This window comes from Aedes aegypti, chromosome 1 (genome assembly GCF_002204515.2).
Source record: "Aedes aegypti strain LVP_AGWG chromosome 1, AaegL5.0 Primary Assembly, whole genome shotgun sequence".
NCBI lineage: Eukaryota > Metazoa > Arthropoda > Insecta > Diptera > Culicidae > Aedes > Aedes aegypti.
Genome location: NC_035107.1, coordinates 3,395,748 through 3,411,702, shown reverse-complemented (window position 1 = coordinate 3,411,702; position 15,955 = coordinate 3,395,748). Strand labels below are relative to the sequence as shown.

Sequence of the window (15,955 nt, the reverse complement as noted above, 5' to 3'; positions counted from 1 at the left end):
GCCCTTCCGTGCATTTTTAATTTTCCTCCATATTTTTCAATATTTAGCCATTGTATAGTGTTTTTCTCACATAATGGAACCTAGTGAAATATTTGAAAAGGGTCTATCAGCATAACGTAAAAATTCAGAAATGCTCGATTGAAGATTCTGTAACATATTGATTGTTACTATTTTAAACTCATTGCTATCTAATAGTTTTAAACTTTTGTTCGACACTCATAGTCTATTACTGGGCCACGTAACGTTTTAAATCTAACATAACATAAAAAAAGTAAAAAATGTTTATTTCAAACATCATCGGCAGATAGGCCCTTTTACGAGTCTTCAAACCAGTTAGGCCCTTTCAATTAGGCCCTTTAATTGAACAAGGTTTCAATTAGGCCCCTCCAGTTAGGCCCTTTTATTTATCATAGTTCCAGTTAGGCCCTTTTAAAATTTGTTAATTTTATTGATTATTGAATAGATTTTCGAGGTTTTGGAACAAAATCAATCGATTATGTGAGAAAATCAACATTGAATATTGAAAATCCTTTATTGAAGATTCAGTACTATATTGATTATTCATAATTCAAACCCTTTCTCCTATTTACTAGTTTTATACTTGTGTTCGACACTCATAATAGTCTACTAGGTGGCCCATAACGTCTTAAATCTTAAATAACAGAACAATTCGTGAAAATGGTTTAATTCAAACATCATCGGCAGATAGGCCCTTTTACGAGTCTGCAAACCAGTTAGGCCCTTTAATTGAACATGGTTTCAGTTAGGCCCCTCCAGTTAGGCCCTTTTATTAAACTTAGTTCCAGTTAGGCCCTTTTAAAATTTGTTAATTTTATTGATTATCGAAGTGATTTTCAAAGTTTTAGAACAAAATCAATCGATTAGATATGTGAGAAAATCAACATTGATTGATAAAAATTCTTTATTGAAGATTCAGTACTATATTGATTCCTATTTCCTATTTCAACCATTCTCTTTTTTACTAGTTTTATCATAATCTTAATGCGAAGTTAGTTGAAAAACTGTTTTTTTATCCTGAAAAAAAAATCAATTATACATTACAAATTTTGAATAGTTTTTATTTGTTGCCTCTAGTTGTGGATCGAGTTCCAAAAGTCGCGATTTTCACAAAAACAAATTCGTTTGTTTCTTTTAACAGCCCTGCAAGAATTCTTCTTATGCTTCTTCTTAGCATTACGTCCTCACTGGGACAGAGCCTGCTTCTAAGCTTTGTGTTCAATGAGTACTTCCACAGTTATAAACTGAGAGCTTTCTTTGACAAATTGCCATTTTCGCATTCGTATATCGTGTGACAAGTACGAAGGTACTCTATATTCAGGAAAGTAAAAGAAATTTCCATTACGAAAAAACCTGGACCGACCGGGAATGGAACTCAGATACCTTCAGAATGGCTTTGCTTTGTAGCCGCGGACCTAAACTGCTCGGCTAAGGAAGGCTCTCAAGTATAAAACAAGTAAAAAAGTGAATGGGTTTGAAATAGATATAATCAATAAGGTACTGAACCTTCAACCGAGAATATCCAACATTTAGCTATTACATTGTTTTTCTCTCGCTTTATTTTATTTAAGAACTATGAAATTCACTTCAATACGCAATAAAATCAACAAATTTCAAAAGGGCCTAACTGGAACTATGTTTAATAAAAGGGCCTAACTGAAACCATGTCGAATCGAAGGGCCTAACTGAAAGGGCCTAACTGGTTTGAAGATTCATTAAAGGGCCTAACTGCTGATGATATTTGAATGCCACCATTTTCACGAGTCGTTATGCTATTTGAGATTACTAACGTTCTGGGCCACGTAATAAACCATAATGAGTGTCTAACACAAGTATAAAACTAGTAAAAAAAAGTTAATGGGTTTGAAATATCAATAATCAATGTTGCTGATTTTGTATAGAATAGTTTCCAATATATAGCTTGTATGATATTGTGTTGTTTTCTCACATAATCATTAAATGTTGTCGAAGAATTATGCAAATCACTTCAATAATCAATAAAATTAGCAAATTCAAAAAGGGCCTAACTGGTTTGAAAATTCGTAAAAGGGCCTATCTGCGGATGATGTTTGAATTGAACTATTTTTACAAGTTATTGTGCTATTTGAAATTCAAATCGTTGTGAGCCACGTAATAGACCATTATAAGTGTCGAACACAAGGGGTTATCCGAAAATGACGTCCATCAATTGGGGCCTCCTCCAATGGGGGGATGTACTAAAATGTGACAGTGCATGGATTGGGTATTGGAAAAAGCGTGACAGAGGGGGTAGAAGGGTTCTAGAAATCCCGAAAAACGATTTTTGGATCTTCCCCAAGTATGAAACTAGTAAAAAGCGAATGGGTTTGAAATAGGAATAATCAATATGGTACTGAATCTTCAACCGAAAATTTCCAATATTTAGCTATTTTATAGTGTTTTTTTCACATAATCGCTAAATTTTGTTCAAGATTTATGCAAACCAATTCAAAAATCAATAAAATTAGCAAATTATAAAAGGGCCTAACTGAAACCATGTTCAATCAAAGGGCCTAACTGAAAGGGCCTAACTGGTTTGAAGATTCATAAAAGGGCCTATCTGCCGATGATGTTTGAATTCAACAATTTTTACGAGTTGTTGTGTTATTTGAGATTAGAAACATAATGGGCTACGCAACAGACTTTAATGGGTGTCGAACACAGGTATGAAACTAGTAAAAATGCGAATGTGTTTAAAATAGGAATTATAAATATGGTACGGAATCTTCAATTGAGAATTTCTCAATGTTTACGTTTTGCAGATAGGCCCTTTTCAAATGTTACGCTAGAAATCTACCTATCGAACTGTCAAACCGTCTACCTATCGAGCAGACCAGCAAAACGAATAGGGGCTATTTTCGAAGACGAAGTGAGCATAATGTATCACCTTAGGAGGAGCTGTAGCCGCCTTGATAATTACCTATCTATCCAACAACTATTTCAGTTTATGTGAAACAAAACATGAACTTGGGTGATTCCTAATAAATGTACAATGTCAGTTGAATGTTAAACAAGATCTTCTATTCATATTAAATGTTTGCTCATCAAAGAAGATGTTCTATAAAAATATTAGGCAATAGTCTTAAATCATCCCACGCGAATAGTAAGTCCAGCAGAGATCGAACCGACATGCGATTATCGACACTATGCTTGAGGAGCTATTGCAAAAAGCATACGTGAGGAAATGTCCACATTTGGCTACATCCCAAAAACCGATAGGCATGGATTGAAACTATTAGCGAATTGGGCCTAGAATCAATTAGATTACCGACTACCGATGCCTACATCAAACAATGATAGAATCATGTAATGCGACATCATTTCACTGTTCGCATCTAGATGCGCCGTACTCTAAAAGAAAATGCACTAACCTTTTCGCGCTGAACTCGCTCGTATCCTCATCGAGACTGATGATCTGCACTTTGTTGTTGTACTCCTCGACGAAGCTGCCCAGAGCCAATCGGAAGCGCTTGTCCGGCCGGACCGACCAGTTCATCGAGTACAGTGGCCATGGCGCCAGGTACTTGTAGATCTCCTTGCGCTTTCCCGTCGTTCCGGACATCCTGCGTGTGTCCCTGAAGCCAACGATACCACCACCCGGAGACCGATGGCGCCTGAGTCTGGTGCTGTTATCGTCGATGTGACGGACGGCACTCGATGTCTGCTGACTCGCCGGGATATCCGGCTGACTCCTGGAAAGGTGAATGATTTTTCTCAAATTATCCATCGTTCGATTTCTGACCAGATTATGTGATTTGGATGCTGTTCGAACTGTTGTCTACCGAACGAATGACTGAAATCGATTCGGAAACTCGCATCGAAGCCAATTAAATCATACTCACCCACGAACTATTTATATCCGGGAGTTCCTGTCCTGCTTTCTCGCGGTGCGCCTCGCCGAGAAATGTGTGCAGCCTAGAAAACAAAACAACGAAACGAAATTGAAAGATGTTTTCTTCTGGTCGTCCGATAGTGTGATGAGCTGACCGCCTCACGAAGAAAGGAAACGTAGAAAAAGTGTCACGACACAGTGACGCAGGGCTGGTAGCGGACTGACGGCAAAATAATATTGACTTCTCAAAATAGTATATCAATTAGTCCAAAAATAAAGATTTGAAAATACGTTCCCAATAATTATAGATATGAACCAATCTACAATGTGTGTGCAATTTTAAATTTGAATCGAATTCAATTGAATTCTTACTTGAGCCTGCATTCACTCGCATCCACCGAAGAAATTGACTACTTTAAATACTAACATGAGCTAAGTACCTATAGATAAATTTACCTAGATAGTTTCAAAAGATCGCACACCTATCGTTATCTACCTATGTATTTGACTCGACTAGGGGTGCTCGGGACAAAATGAGCCACCTAAGGAAAATGTTGAGGAATGCATGGAAAATTTTCAAAAACTATCGTTTAAATGCAAGTAACTTGTACCATACTACACGATATATGCTTTCATGTAAAGCCGATAATAAAAGTTAATATCTGTTCAAAAGTTTTTGAGCAATTCTTGAAAACCATGAAATTAATTTGAGTTTAATCATCACAGTGGTTAAGTTGCTAGAGCTTCTTTGAGTGGGTTCGCTGACATCTGACATGAGATCATGGAGGCCCTTGTTGCTCGTTCGATGAATTTCGTCGATGGATTTCCTTTTGGATAGACGATGCAGTTCTTGTGTCGAGAAGAAGGGGTCCAAAATAAGAACCATTTTAAATAACTTATTCTGCTTCACTTGTAGGCGTTCCGATGCGATTTGGCAAACTTTCCCCATACTGGGAAACAGTTTGTCATTATAGGTCGAAGTACATATTTAAACACCAACAGTTTGTTTTAGGTTGATAACTTAGACTTACTTACTTTTGCTGGCTCTACGTCCTTCAAGACATCACCTGCGCCACAATGTTACGCCAACTAACTCGGTCCATGGCTGCTAACCTCCAATTCCTCGATCGCCCCACACTTCCAAGATCCTGCTCCACTTGGTCAAACCACCTAGCTCGTTGCGCTCCCCTTCGTCTTGTACCGGCCGGATTTGAGTTGAACACCATTTTTTGCGGGATTGTTGTCCGGCATTCTCACAACATGTCCCGCCCATCGTACCCTTCCAGCTTTGGCGACTTTCGTGATACTGGGTTCACCGTAGCTCGTGGTTCATTCTTCTCCTCCATACGCCGTTCTCACATACTCCGCCAAAGATCGTCCTAAGCACACGTCGTTCAAAAACTCCTAGCGCTTGCAGGTCCTCTTCGAGCATTGTCCACGTCTCATGCCCGTAGAGGACTACCGGTCTTATTAGCGTCTTGTACATGGTACACATACTACGGAAGTGAAGTTTACCAGACCGCAAGGTCTTGTGGAGTCCATAGTAAGCACGACTTCCGGCAATGATACGTCTTTGAACTTCTCTGCTGCAGTTGTTATCCAACGTTATCAATGATCCGAGGTAGACAAATTCGTCCACCACCTCGAACTCATCCCCGTCGATCGTCACGCGTCTGCCTATGCGAGCTCTATCGCGCTCGGTTCCTCCAGCCAGCAGATATTTCGTCTTCGACGTATTTACCTTCAATCCAAACCCGATCTGCTTCACGTTTCAGCTTGGTATACTGTTCAGCAACCACCTGGAACGTTCTTCCGACAATGTCCACGTCGTCAGCGAAACAAATGAACTGGCTGGATTTATTGAAGATCGTGCCCCGCATGTTGAAGCCCGCCCGTTTCATAACACCTTCTAGCACAATATTGAACAGGAGGCAGGAAAGACCATCGCCTTGTCGAAGTCCTTTGCGTGTTTCAAACGGGTCCGATAATGCACCCCATATCTTCACACAACACTGTACACTATCCATCGTTGCTTTGATCAGTCTAGTCAGTTTCCCGGGAAAACCATTCTCGTCCATAATCTTCCATAGCTCTTCGCGGTCGATGGTATCATAGGCCGCTTTGAAATCGATGAATAGGTGGTGCGTAGGGACTTGATATTCGCGACACTTTTGGAGGATCTGCCGCAACATAAAGATTTGGTCTGTCGTCGATCGCCCATCCACAAAACCGGATTGATAACTTCCCACAAATCTGCTTGCCAGTGGCGATAGACGACGGAAGATGATCTGGGAAAGCACTTTATAGGCTGCATTAAGAATGGTGATCGCTCGATAGTTCTCATATTCTAACTTATCACCCTTTTTATATATTGGGTATATTATTCCTTCCTTCCACTCCTCCGGTAGCTGTTCTGTATCCCAGATCCTGGCTATCAATCGGTGCAGACAAGTGGCCAACCTGTCCGGGCCCATTTTAATAAGTTCCGCTCCAATACCATCCTTTCCAGCTGTTTTGTTGTTCTTGAGCTGTTTGATAGCATCCTTAACTTCACCTATTGTGGGAGTTAGCACGTCTCCCTCATCTGCCGTACTTATGAAGCCATTCCTCCTGCTGTCTTGATCTTCCTCCTCTGCGCCATTTAGGTGTTCATCGTAGTGCTGCTTCCACCTTTCAATCACCTCACGTTCGTCCGTCAAGATACCTCCATCCTTATCCCGGCACATTTCGGCTCGCGGCACAAAGCCTTTGCGGGATGCATTTAGCTTCTTGTAGAACTTTCGTGTTTCTTGAGAACGATACAGCTGCTCCATCTCTTCGCACTCCAACTCTTCCAGGCGGCGCTTTTTATCCCGGAATAGATGGGTTTACTGTCTTCGCTTCTGTTTGTATCGTTCCACGTTTTGACGGGTGCCTTGCTGCAGCATCATCACCCGCGCTGCATTCTTCTCGTCCAAAACCGTCTGACACTCCTCGTCGAACCAACCGTTCCGTCGATATGCTTCCACGAACCCAATGGTACCTTCCGCTGCGTTGTTTATGGCTGCTTTGCGACTACTCCAGCAGTCCTCAAGAGGGGCTTCGGTGAGCTCTCCCTCTTCAGGCAACGCTGCTTCAAGGCTTTGCGCGTAATCAGTTGCGACTTCGGGTAGCTTGAGTCGTTCCAGATTGTACCGTGGCGGGCGTCGGTACCGAATGTTGTTCACAACGGAGAGTCGTTGGCGCACTTTAACCGTCACTAGGTTGTGGTCCGAATCGATGTTTGCGCCGCGATAAGTTCTGACCAAGGGTGGAGGGCGGCTGTCAAATGGGAGTAAAATTGAAAAGCCGCTAACCTAAGTCCAGAACCAGTTTTAAGGCTTAACGCGGAATAGTAAAAAATATTATTCACAAGATTTCAGGTAATAAATGCGCTTGAAGAATATTGTTTGCAAGCAATTATTTGCTACGTGCTACTACAGTGCACTGTTAGCAATTAAATCAGAAAATTCCGCTGAATTTACAAAATAGATGTTTTCGACAAAATTGATTACGCCTCCACCATTGTTTGGTCGTAATTTTGTATGGTTGTTTACATTTTAGAACCAGCTACACGTTGGGGTAGCAATAAAGAGCCGCCAATTCCACCCTTGGTTCTGACGTCGATAATGGCCGAGAAGTGTCTTTCATCAATCAAAACGTGGTCGATTTGCGATTCAGTTTGTTGGGGTGATCTCCAGGTGTACCGATACGGGAGGTTGTGCTGGAAGTAGGTACTACGTATGGCCATGTTTCTGGAGGCGGCGAAATCAATCAGTCTAAGGCCGTTTTCGTTCGTAAGCTGGTGAGCGCTGAACTTCCCTATAGTCGGTCTAAATTCCTCCTCCTGGCCAACCTGGGCGTTGAGATCTCCGATAACGATTTTGACATCATGGCTTGGGCAGCCGTCGTATTCACGTTCCAGCTGCGCGTAGAAAGCGTCCTTATCGTCATCGTCACTTGCTAGGTGAGGGCTGTGCACGTTGATTGTGCTGATATTGAACAAACGGCCTTTGATCCTCAACTTGCACTTTCTGTTGTCGATTGGCCACCACCCAATCACGCGCCTCTGCATTTCGTCCATCACGATACAAGCTGTGCCCAGCTCATGTCTGTTGTCGCAGCTCTGGTAGATGGTATAACCATCCCTATACGTATGTACCGTCGACCCTTTCCAGCAAACCTCCTGCAGCGCTACGATGTCGAACTTGCGGACCCTCAATAATTCGGAAAGAATGATTTTCAAACTCTCCAACTTCCAACTCTCGCGGAACATTACTAAAGGACCTATCTAACATTGAGAGGCTCTCTTTGTTTACTTTCTCTTTCATTAATAACTGAGTCATATTAATCTTTAGTATTCCACTGTTATAATCGAAATAGAACGAGAGAGGAGAGAATCTCTCATTTGTACATAGGTCCTTTAGTAATGTTCCGCGAGAACTGATTTTCTTCTTTTCATACAAAACTCATATATACGCTCTCAGGTGCTCTCAGTTCAGTGTTGCCAGTTTCACAACACTAATAAATCACCACAACAACAGAATTGATCGGACTTCAGACGACTAACAGCAACTGGAAAGGATCTTGGCGATGGAACAGACGGACAAATTGAACACAGGGAAATCAGAACGAGTGCTTTATCTTCAAGATCCCTTTTAGAAATCGATTAGGAATCGACACCCTGGCACGAATCATTGAAGATTTTTTTTGTGAGAACTGATGATTTCCTGGAGATTATACCTGAAGGAGCTCATGAAGGAATTAAAATAGAAATCTTTAGAGAAATTACTAGCAGAGTTTGCTTTTCCTTGAATAGTCTATAAAGAAATTCCGGGAGAATGATCCTAATAAGAGTCTCTGAAGATTTCGCCGGAGCCCTTACTATACACCATTATTCACTGAAAAGAGCAAGAGGGGCTTCCCAAGCCGAGTGGTTAGAGTCCGCGACTACTAAGCAAAGCCGTGCTAGCGGTGTCTGGATTCGATTCCCGATCGGTCCAGGATCTTTTCGCAATGGAATTTTTCTTGAGTTCCATGGACATAGAGTATCGTCGTATCTGTCACACGATATACGAATGCAAAAATGGCAACTTTGGCAAAGAAAGCTCTCAGTTAATAACTGTGGAAGTGCTCATTGAACACTCGCTGAGAAGCAGGCTTTGTCCCAGGTAGGACGTAATGCCAAGAATAAGGAGAGGAAGAAGCAAGAGGAAAACAAAGACTATAGATACCATTTTTGTTAATAATAAAGGCACTTTAAGATATCTTCCATTTAAACAGACTTCTTAGAGACTAGCATCTAAATAGAGATCAAGTCCCTAAAAAGAGACCTGCTACCAGCCCTGTAAGTGTGATCTGACCGCTGCACGAAGAAAGAAAAAGCGTAGAAAAAGTGTCACGACGTCTCATTGGTCAGTGACGGAAATCTTCTGCGTTTCGTCTTCCAATCGTGCAGTTTTCCCGGCTCGTTGTCAGCAGCTTCTTTATTGTGTCACGAATTCACGGCGTGCAGTGACGCACATACTGAAAACCGTCTCGATCGAGCGCTAGACGTATCAGTGCAACTTACCTCCGGTTTGTTGCCTCCAAAGCTGGTCCAATTTTCGGGTAAGTCAAATTTTCCACGCAGATTTTTTTCTTCCTGCCTAGAGTACTTCTTCAGTTCGTCTGGGGTCACAAATTTTCGATAGGCCCGTACGCATTATTCTTTCCGATATTCAATATTGTCTGGTATCACGTCCACCGCATTAGTTCTTCCAAGAATACACGCAAAACATTCCCGTTGTTTTGTTCAAGGATTTTCTTGCGGCGAGAAAAAAATATCACATTCGGAAACTAGAAAATCCTTTTCAGCGACGCGACGACACGACCGTCAGTCAAACACACTCGCGAAAAGAAAACAAAGGACACGAGAAGAAATGAGGAGGGCGAATTCGAACAGGGCGGGCGAAAAATTAGATCAAAGTCGTTTTACAAAGTAGGTAGGTGAATTTGTTACTTGTGTAGGGGGCTGAACCACTAGATATTGGGTGGTATGAATAAAAAACGTTGAACTTTACTACATGTAGCATCTACTGAAAAACAAAATCCACAAAGTTTACTACACTTTTGGTATGAATAAAAAACTTTTCGAACATGTAGTACTTACTACATTCGAACATGAGCAGTGACTGAAGCTGCACGTTAAGAAATTTCCATTCAGGGTGCAGAGTGATTCTGCACGTAAAGAACAATCTATTCAGAGTGACGCTTAAAATTAATACAATCATGCATATGGCGGAAATGTATGGAATCTAATCGATTACGCGACAATTTGCACAAAATCATGAAGGTGCTGTAATTTGACAAGATTTGTAGTGTAATTTTGCGATTAGTCTGGTATTCTCTTTATGTCTATGATTTTATGATGATGGTACATCAAAGAATTTTCTGAGTGGTTTTCGGTCTTCGCCAACGCCCATTGGGCCGTATGAATAAAATGTAGTAAAGTCAGGAGTAAAGTTGAGTTTACTACATTCTCGGTAGTAAACGCTATATGTGGAACACGAGTGGAACATGTTTGTGTCATTTTCCTTTCTACACATTTCGAACATACTACAAACAACGCATTGCTATGAATAAAGGTAGCATTTACTACAAAGCTACTGGTAGTTAGCTTCAGAGGTTGCTATACATGCTTTGAGATTGCGGAATTGAATGGAATAATTTACTTTTGAGTAAAAATCATGGGAAAACGATATGAGTTTTGATATTTCGGAAGGTATTTTGAGTTTTGCTTAGGAATTCTGAGATTACGAAAACATTCGCCCCGCCAATGCTGAGATTCCGGTAAGATTACCGGCAGTAGCAATTTGTAATATCCGTGTGAATTCTGGCATTACAATAATTATGTTATTTTCTAGGAATTTTAGGATGTCGGTAGGAATTCAGATAATTATAATGTAATTTGGAATTTTACTTGTAAACTCTGACATCTCAGAATTCCTGTAGGAAATTTGGGATTCCGATAGGGATGTCGGATTTTTTATGATAATTCTGGAAGTTTAAATACCATTCTAGGAATATTGCGAAAATATTAGGAATCTGGTGAAAACTCTAGAATTGGGGTGGGAATGGGATTCCGAATATTAATCTCTTGGAATTTTGTGGGTATCTTTGAGACGGTATTTCTGTAAGAATATATGAGATTGCGGTGGGATTCCTGCGAATTATTGTGTGAATATTTGTAATTCTGAAAATCAATCTTCGTAATTATTGTAAAAACCTTTAAGATTCCGTTGATCTCCAGTTCCGTTGGAATTTCAAAGCAAAGCTTTAATATAAACCTTTTGAATGTCGGTAAATATTTTATAGATTTCAATGGGATTTTTTGTAAAATCGACAAGAATTTTGATAATTTCAAAGGGAACCCTGGTGTTTTAGGGGAGATCCTCATTGAATTCTAACGACTACCAATGGAATCACTACAATTCCCATAAAAATCTCGACATTCTAAGTTCTAGACATTCCAAGGATACTATCAGAAACCCCACCAAAATAACGAGAATATCGCAGAAACACTTAGAACTTCCGGAATTGGGTCCTAAAATTTTTAATGAAATCTTGTTTTTATTCAATAACACGAAAGAGCATTTTACTGCAACTACTTTAGCAATATTTCCCGCTCAAATAACGGCTATATCTTGTTTAAACTTTAATTTAAAAATTGGGTCCATAAATGAACCTTGACACTTAAGATCATGTTTGACGTTCGCTTAGTTGACAAAAACACCACAGGGGTTTTAGTTTTACCACTGGGGTTGTTCCTATCTGACATTTCGGAAGGGACACGGAAAACAAAATACACCCAAAATTTGAGTTTAAGCCAAGGAGTGTGACAAAATCTAAAAAAATGTTTTTTGGACTCAAACCAACGGAAAACATTAGAAAATTGAGTAAACATGTGTTATTGGCCTAAACTTAAGCGTTTGGCACTAAAATTTGGACAGGGCTTTAGGACCCTATTCAACATGCTGTTAAGAAAACACACGGGGAGCATCAAAATTCTACCTCAATTTCACCAGAATCTCAGTACTGGTGCTAGAAAATATGTGGTTCCAAATTTGATAGCTGTAATCTCAAGATCTCTTCACAGATGTTAAGCTAGTATTTAAAACATCATCAATCACTGGCGTTGGCGAAGGCCGAAAACCACCCAGAAAATTCTTTGATGTACCATCATCATAAAATCATAGACATAAAGAGAATACCAGACTAATCGCAAAATTACACTACAAATTTTGTCAAATAACAGCACCTTCATGATTTGTGCAAATAGTCGCGTAATCGATTATATTCCATGCATTTTCTTCATATGCATGATTGTATTGATTTTAGGCGTCACTCTGAATAGATTGTTCTTTACGTGCAGAATCACTCTGCACTCTGAATGGAAATTTCTTAACGTGCAGCTTCAGTCACTGCTCATGTTCGAAAGTAGTAAGTACCGGGTACCCCCGTTGGTTCGACCACATTTAATCTGAACACTTTTTAATCTGTACCCCGCTAATTTGCACATCGTTCAAATTAAAAATGGTTCAATCGTCATTTAGCTCATGGAACGGAATGAAGTGAGATGGAACGCTGTGGAACGGAAAGCAGAATCAAAACAAAACAGTGAAAAAGATAACCAGAAACACGTTTCTAGGGTGACCAGATGTTCAAATTAAAAATGAACCCCGATGGTTTGCATGAGGTACCGTTTAAATTAGCGGGGGTGCACGGTACTACATGTTCGAAAAGTTTTTTATTCATACCAAAAGTGTAGTAAACTTTGTGGATTTTGTTTTTCAGTAGATGCTAGTAGTAGTTCAAAGTTTTTTATTCATATCACCCATTAAGGCTCCGCACTGTTTTGATTTTGTATGAGATTTTGACGTTTACTGGCCTTGTTGTTTACAAGTTTTATGTAAGAATGAAAGAGAAAAGAAGATTTTTATGCAGTGATCCATTTGGGTCATAGAAAGTTTGGTGAATTTTTGTTTTTATTCAATCAGGGCCCATTCACAAATTTCACAACGCTAAACACACTTAATCGTAGAATTTAATTTCGGTAAACTTAAATGACGAATTCAGCCGGTAAAACATATTTTTACTGAAATCTCGTTCAATTTTGACAGATGAGCGATATCAGGGCGATATTGACAGATACAAATTGACGAAAATCGGTAGTTTTCATAAATGACTGAGACTCGGTAATTCATTTTACCAAAACAATCAGCAAACAAATATTTTTACTGAATTTCGGCAAAGTGCATCTGTCAAAACCGAAGACACAGAACCACCATGTGCTCGAAATATTTTGAAACGTTTTTGGAAAGAATGAGAGCGCCTTCATGTAGGTATTCAGATAATTTATTGTATTATGGCCTGGATGGGTGGGTGCCAAAAATGACCATTTTTGGCGTTATAAAATATGCAAATGAACTCTAGGCTTCATTCCCAAATTTCATAACGCCGTTATAGGCCATTTTTAACACCCACGCACCCCCTTGTAAGGCTTTTTTAATGAATGTTCTACGAATCTTGTATGCGCTGTCACGTTTTAAGGACACCCACCCACCCCCTTCAGCGAGATAAAATTTGTGAACAGGTCCATAGTCCATTATACGAAACGACAACACTGATGATATTACCACAGAGAACAGACGTTCATCTTTTCTCGTCAGCGTGTGTAAAGCTTGTACTGGTCATTTCAAAGTATGTCGTTATGCTCCTGTTACGTGGCGCTGTCGCAAGGGGGTGGTCACTCTACGCACTGTGCCTCGCGCAGCTGTGGCACATTTCGGCGCAATGACTGGAACACCTGATCAAAGTGGGTTGCTATAAAAATCACAGTGAACTGAAATTTTCGTCCCAGCAACCATTGAAATTTCTGAGTTCTTTGTTATTTGTCAAACAAGAAATTCATAAAACTTTCGCGTTGGCTTCGGGTTCACTTCCAAAGACGGAGAAATGGGTAAAACGTATAAGGATCTTCGGAGACATAATCGTCGTCGAGTGTTCAGAGGATTACAGTAATCCACACATACTGCATCCCCATGATTTCACCGTAATGATCTCCCAACTTTTCGCACCCTCTCCCTGGCCCCACGATTCTATACATTATCGTTGGTGCTCCGTGCAACAGTTTCCATGTTGTCTCGGAATTCATATGGGCCTTTTTCTACACCTTCCCATTGAAGTCTTACATCAAGAATATGAATGGCTTTCTCGATTTCTCCTGCGATAAGGGCACGTCCATAAATGACGTAGTATTTTTTGACAGATTTTTGACACCCTCTCCCCCGTCGTAGCCCATATTTTCTATACCTAATACATGGTTCGTCACAAAATTGTAGACTTCTCCCTTCCCCCTAAACTACTATGTCATTTATGGATGGTGTTTAATGTTAGTAAAATGTATCCCGGATAACCACCGCCCATGAAAAACTTGGAAGGCAAACCAGAAGAAAATTAAACATGTCAATGCTTGCTGAGACCGTTTTTCCATAATTTCAGTTCATTGTTTTTTATTGCATGTAGTATTATAGCACGCTTGGCACACCTTGGTGCTCTGACGGCACAACTGTGCCGAATGAAGTGCGTAGAGTGACCTCCCCCTTGCGCTGTCGTCAGATTGAGAATGCTACAAATTTGCCGCTTTTTACACTCTGGCGCTAGTTCTTCTTCTCTCTGGCGTTACGTCCCCACTGGGACAAAGCCTGCTTCTCAGATAAGTGTTCTTATGAGCACTTCCACAGTTATTAACTGAGAACTTTCTTTGCCGATTGACCATTTTTGCATGTGTATATCGTGTGGCAGGTACGAAGATACTCTATGCCCTGGGAATCGAGAAAATTTCCAACCTGAAAAGATCCTCGACCAGCGGGACTCGAACCCACGACCCTCAGCATGGTCATGCTGAATAGCTGCGCGTTTACCGCTACGGCTATCTGAGCCCCACACTCTGGCGCTAGTGTCGATATCAAAAATTGCCACTTGTCGCTAGCGTTCCTTTTGTGCTAATGCATTTTGACGTTGACTAGTGACATCGTGGGGTTTATTCACAAATTTCATAACGCTAAAAATGGCCATTTTCGACACCCACCCACCCCCTCGTAACGCTTTTTGTATGAACATTTTATAAATTTTGCATGAGCCGTAACAGCACGAGGACACCCACCCACCCCCTTCAGCGTTATGAAATTTGTGAATGGGCCTCGTGTTGTCGAAACGAGTTAGTATGTCGGGCTGTCTGCGTTGGCGGCGCTGATGGTTGATTCGAACCTTTACACATGGTTCAGATGAAATTTTGTTCGAGCCTCCATGTCTGTTCTCTGTGATATTACTGTTACTTTCACGGGGTCATGCACAAATTACGTCACGCTCCAAGGGGGCGGGGGGGAGGTGGTCGAGCCAAGCGTGACAAGCCTTACAAAATTTTCGGAGAACTCATACAAAAAGTGTGACAAAGGGGGGGGAGGGGTCGAAAAAGTGGAAATTTAGCGTGACATAATTTGTGTACCATCCCATTACGACACCGGCTCCTGTCAAAATTTCATTCATAAAATAAGTGATCAGCTGTTTAAAAACGTCTCGTAAAATGGACTTACGGGTACCCCCGTTGGTTTGACCACATTTAAGGCAGGTTTGCTACTGACAAGAAAAGTAATCGCCTATCTCGATGCGTGGAAAATTTCTTCCCAAAAATGGTCCAGAAAATCACATTTTTCTGATTGCAGTACGCAGTTGAGAAGAAATGTCATTTCAAATGGAGCTCTCTGTAGGAAATTTCTTGACCCATTCAGTCAAGGAATTTCTTTACTTTTCTTGAGCGGAACAGCATACTTAGCTTTAATCTGAACACTTTTTAATTCGTACCCCGCTAATTTGCACATCGTTCAGATTAAAAATGATTCAAACGTCATTTAGCTCATGGAACGGAGTAAGGTGGAATGGAACGCTGTGGAACGGAACGCAGAATAAAAATAAAACAGTGAAGCAGGTGACCAGAAACACGTTTCTAGGGTGACTAGAAGTTCAAAT

General features: G+C 40.7%; 1 protein-coding gene across 1 annotated transcript in view; it reads right to left on the bottom strand.

The window, feature by feature from the left end:
- Positions 1-9,805, bottom strand: part of LOC5574530 (DDB1- and CUL4-associated factor 7) — a 28,977-nt gene extending 19,172 nt beyond the window's left edge. Inside the window, exons 1-3 of the mRNA XM_001655133.2 lie at positions 9,459-9,805; positions 3,879-3,951; positions 3,408-3,728 (exon numbers count right to left, since the gene is read on the bottom strand). Of these exons, the coding sequence (XP_001655183.2) occupies positions 3,408-3,598 (191 nt within the window). The 5' untranslated portion in view covers positions 3,599-3,728; positions 3,879-3,951; positions 9,459-9,805. The remainder of the gene's footprint in view (positions 1-3,407; positions 3,729-3,878; positions 3,952-9,458) is intronic.
- Between the last annotated feature and the right edge of the window lie 6,150 nt (positions 9,806-15,955).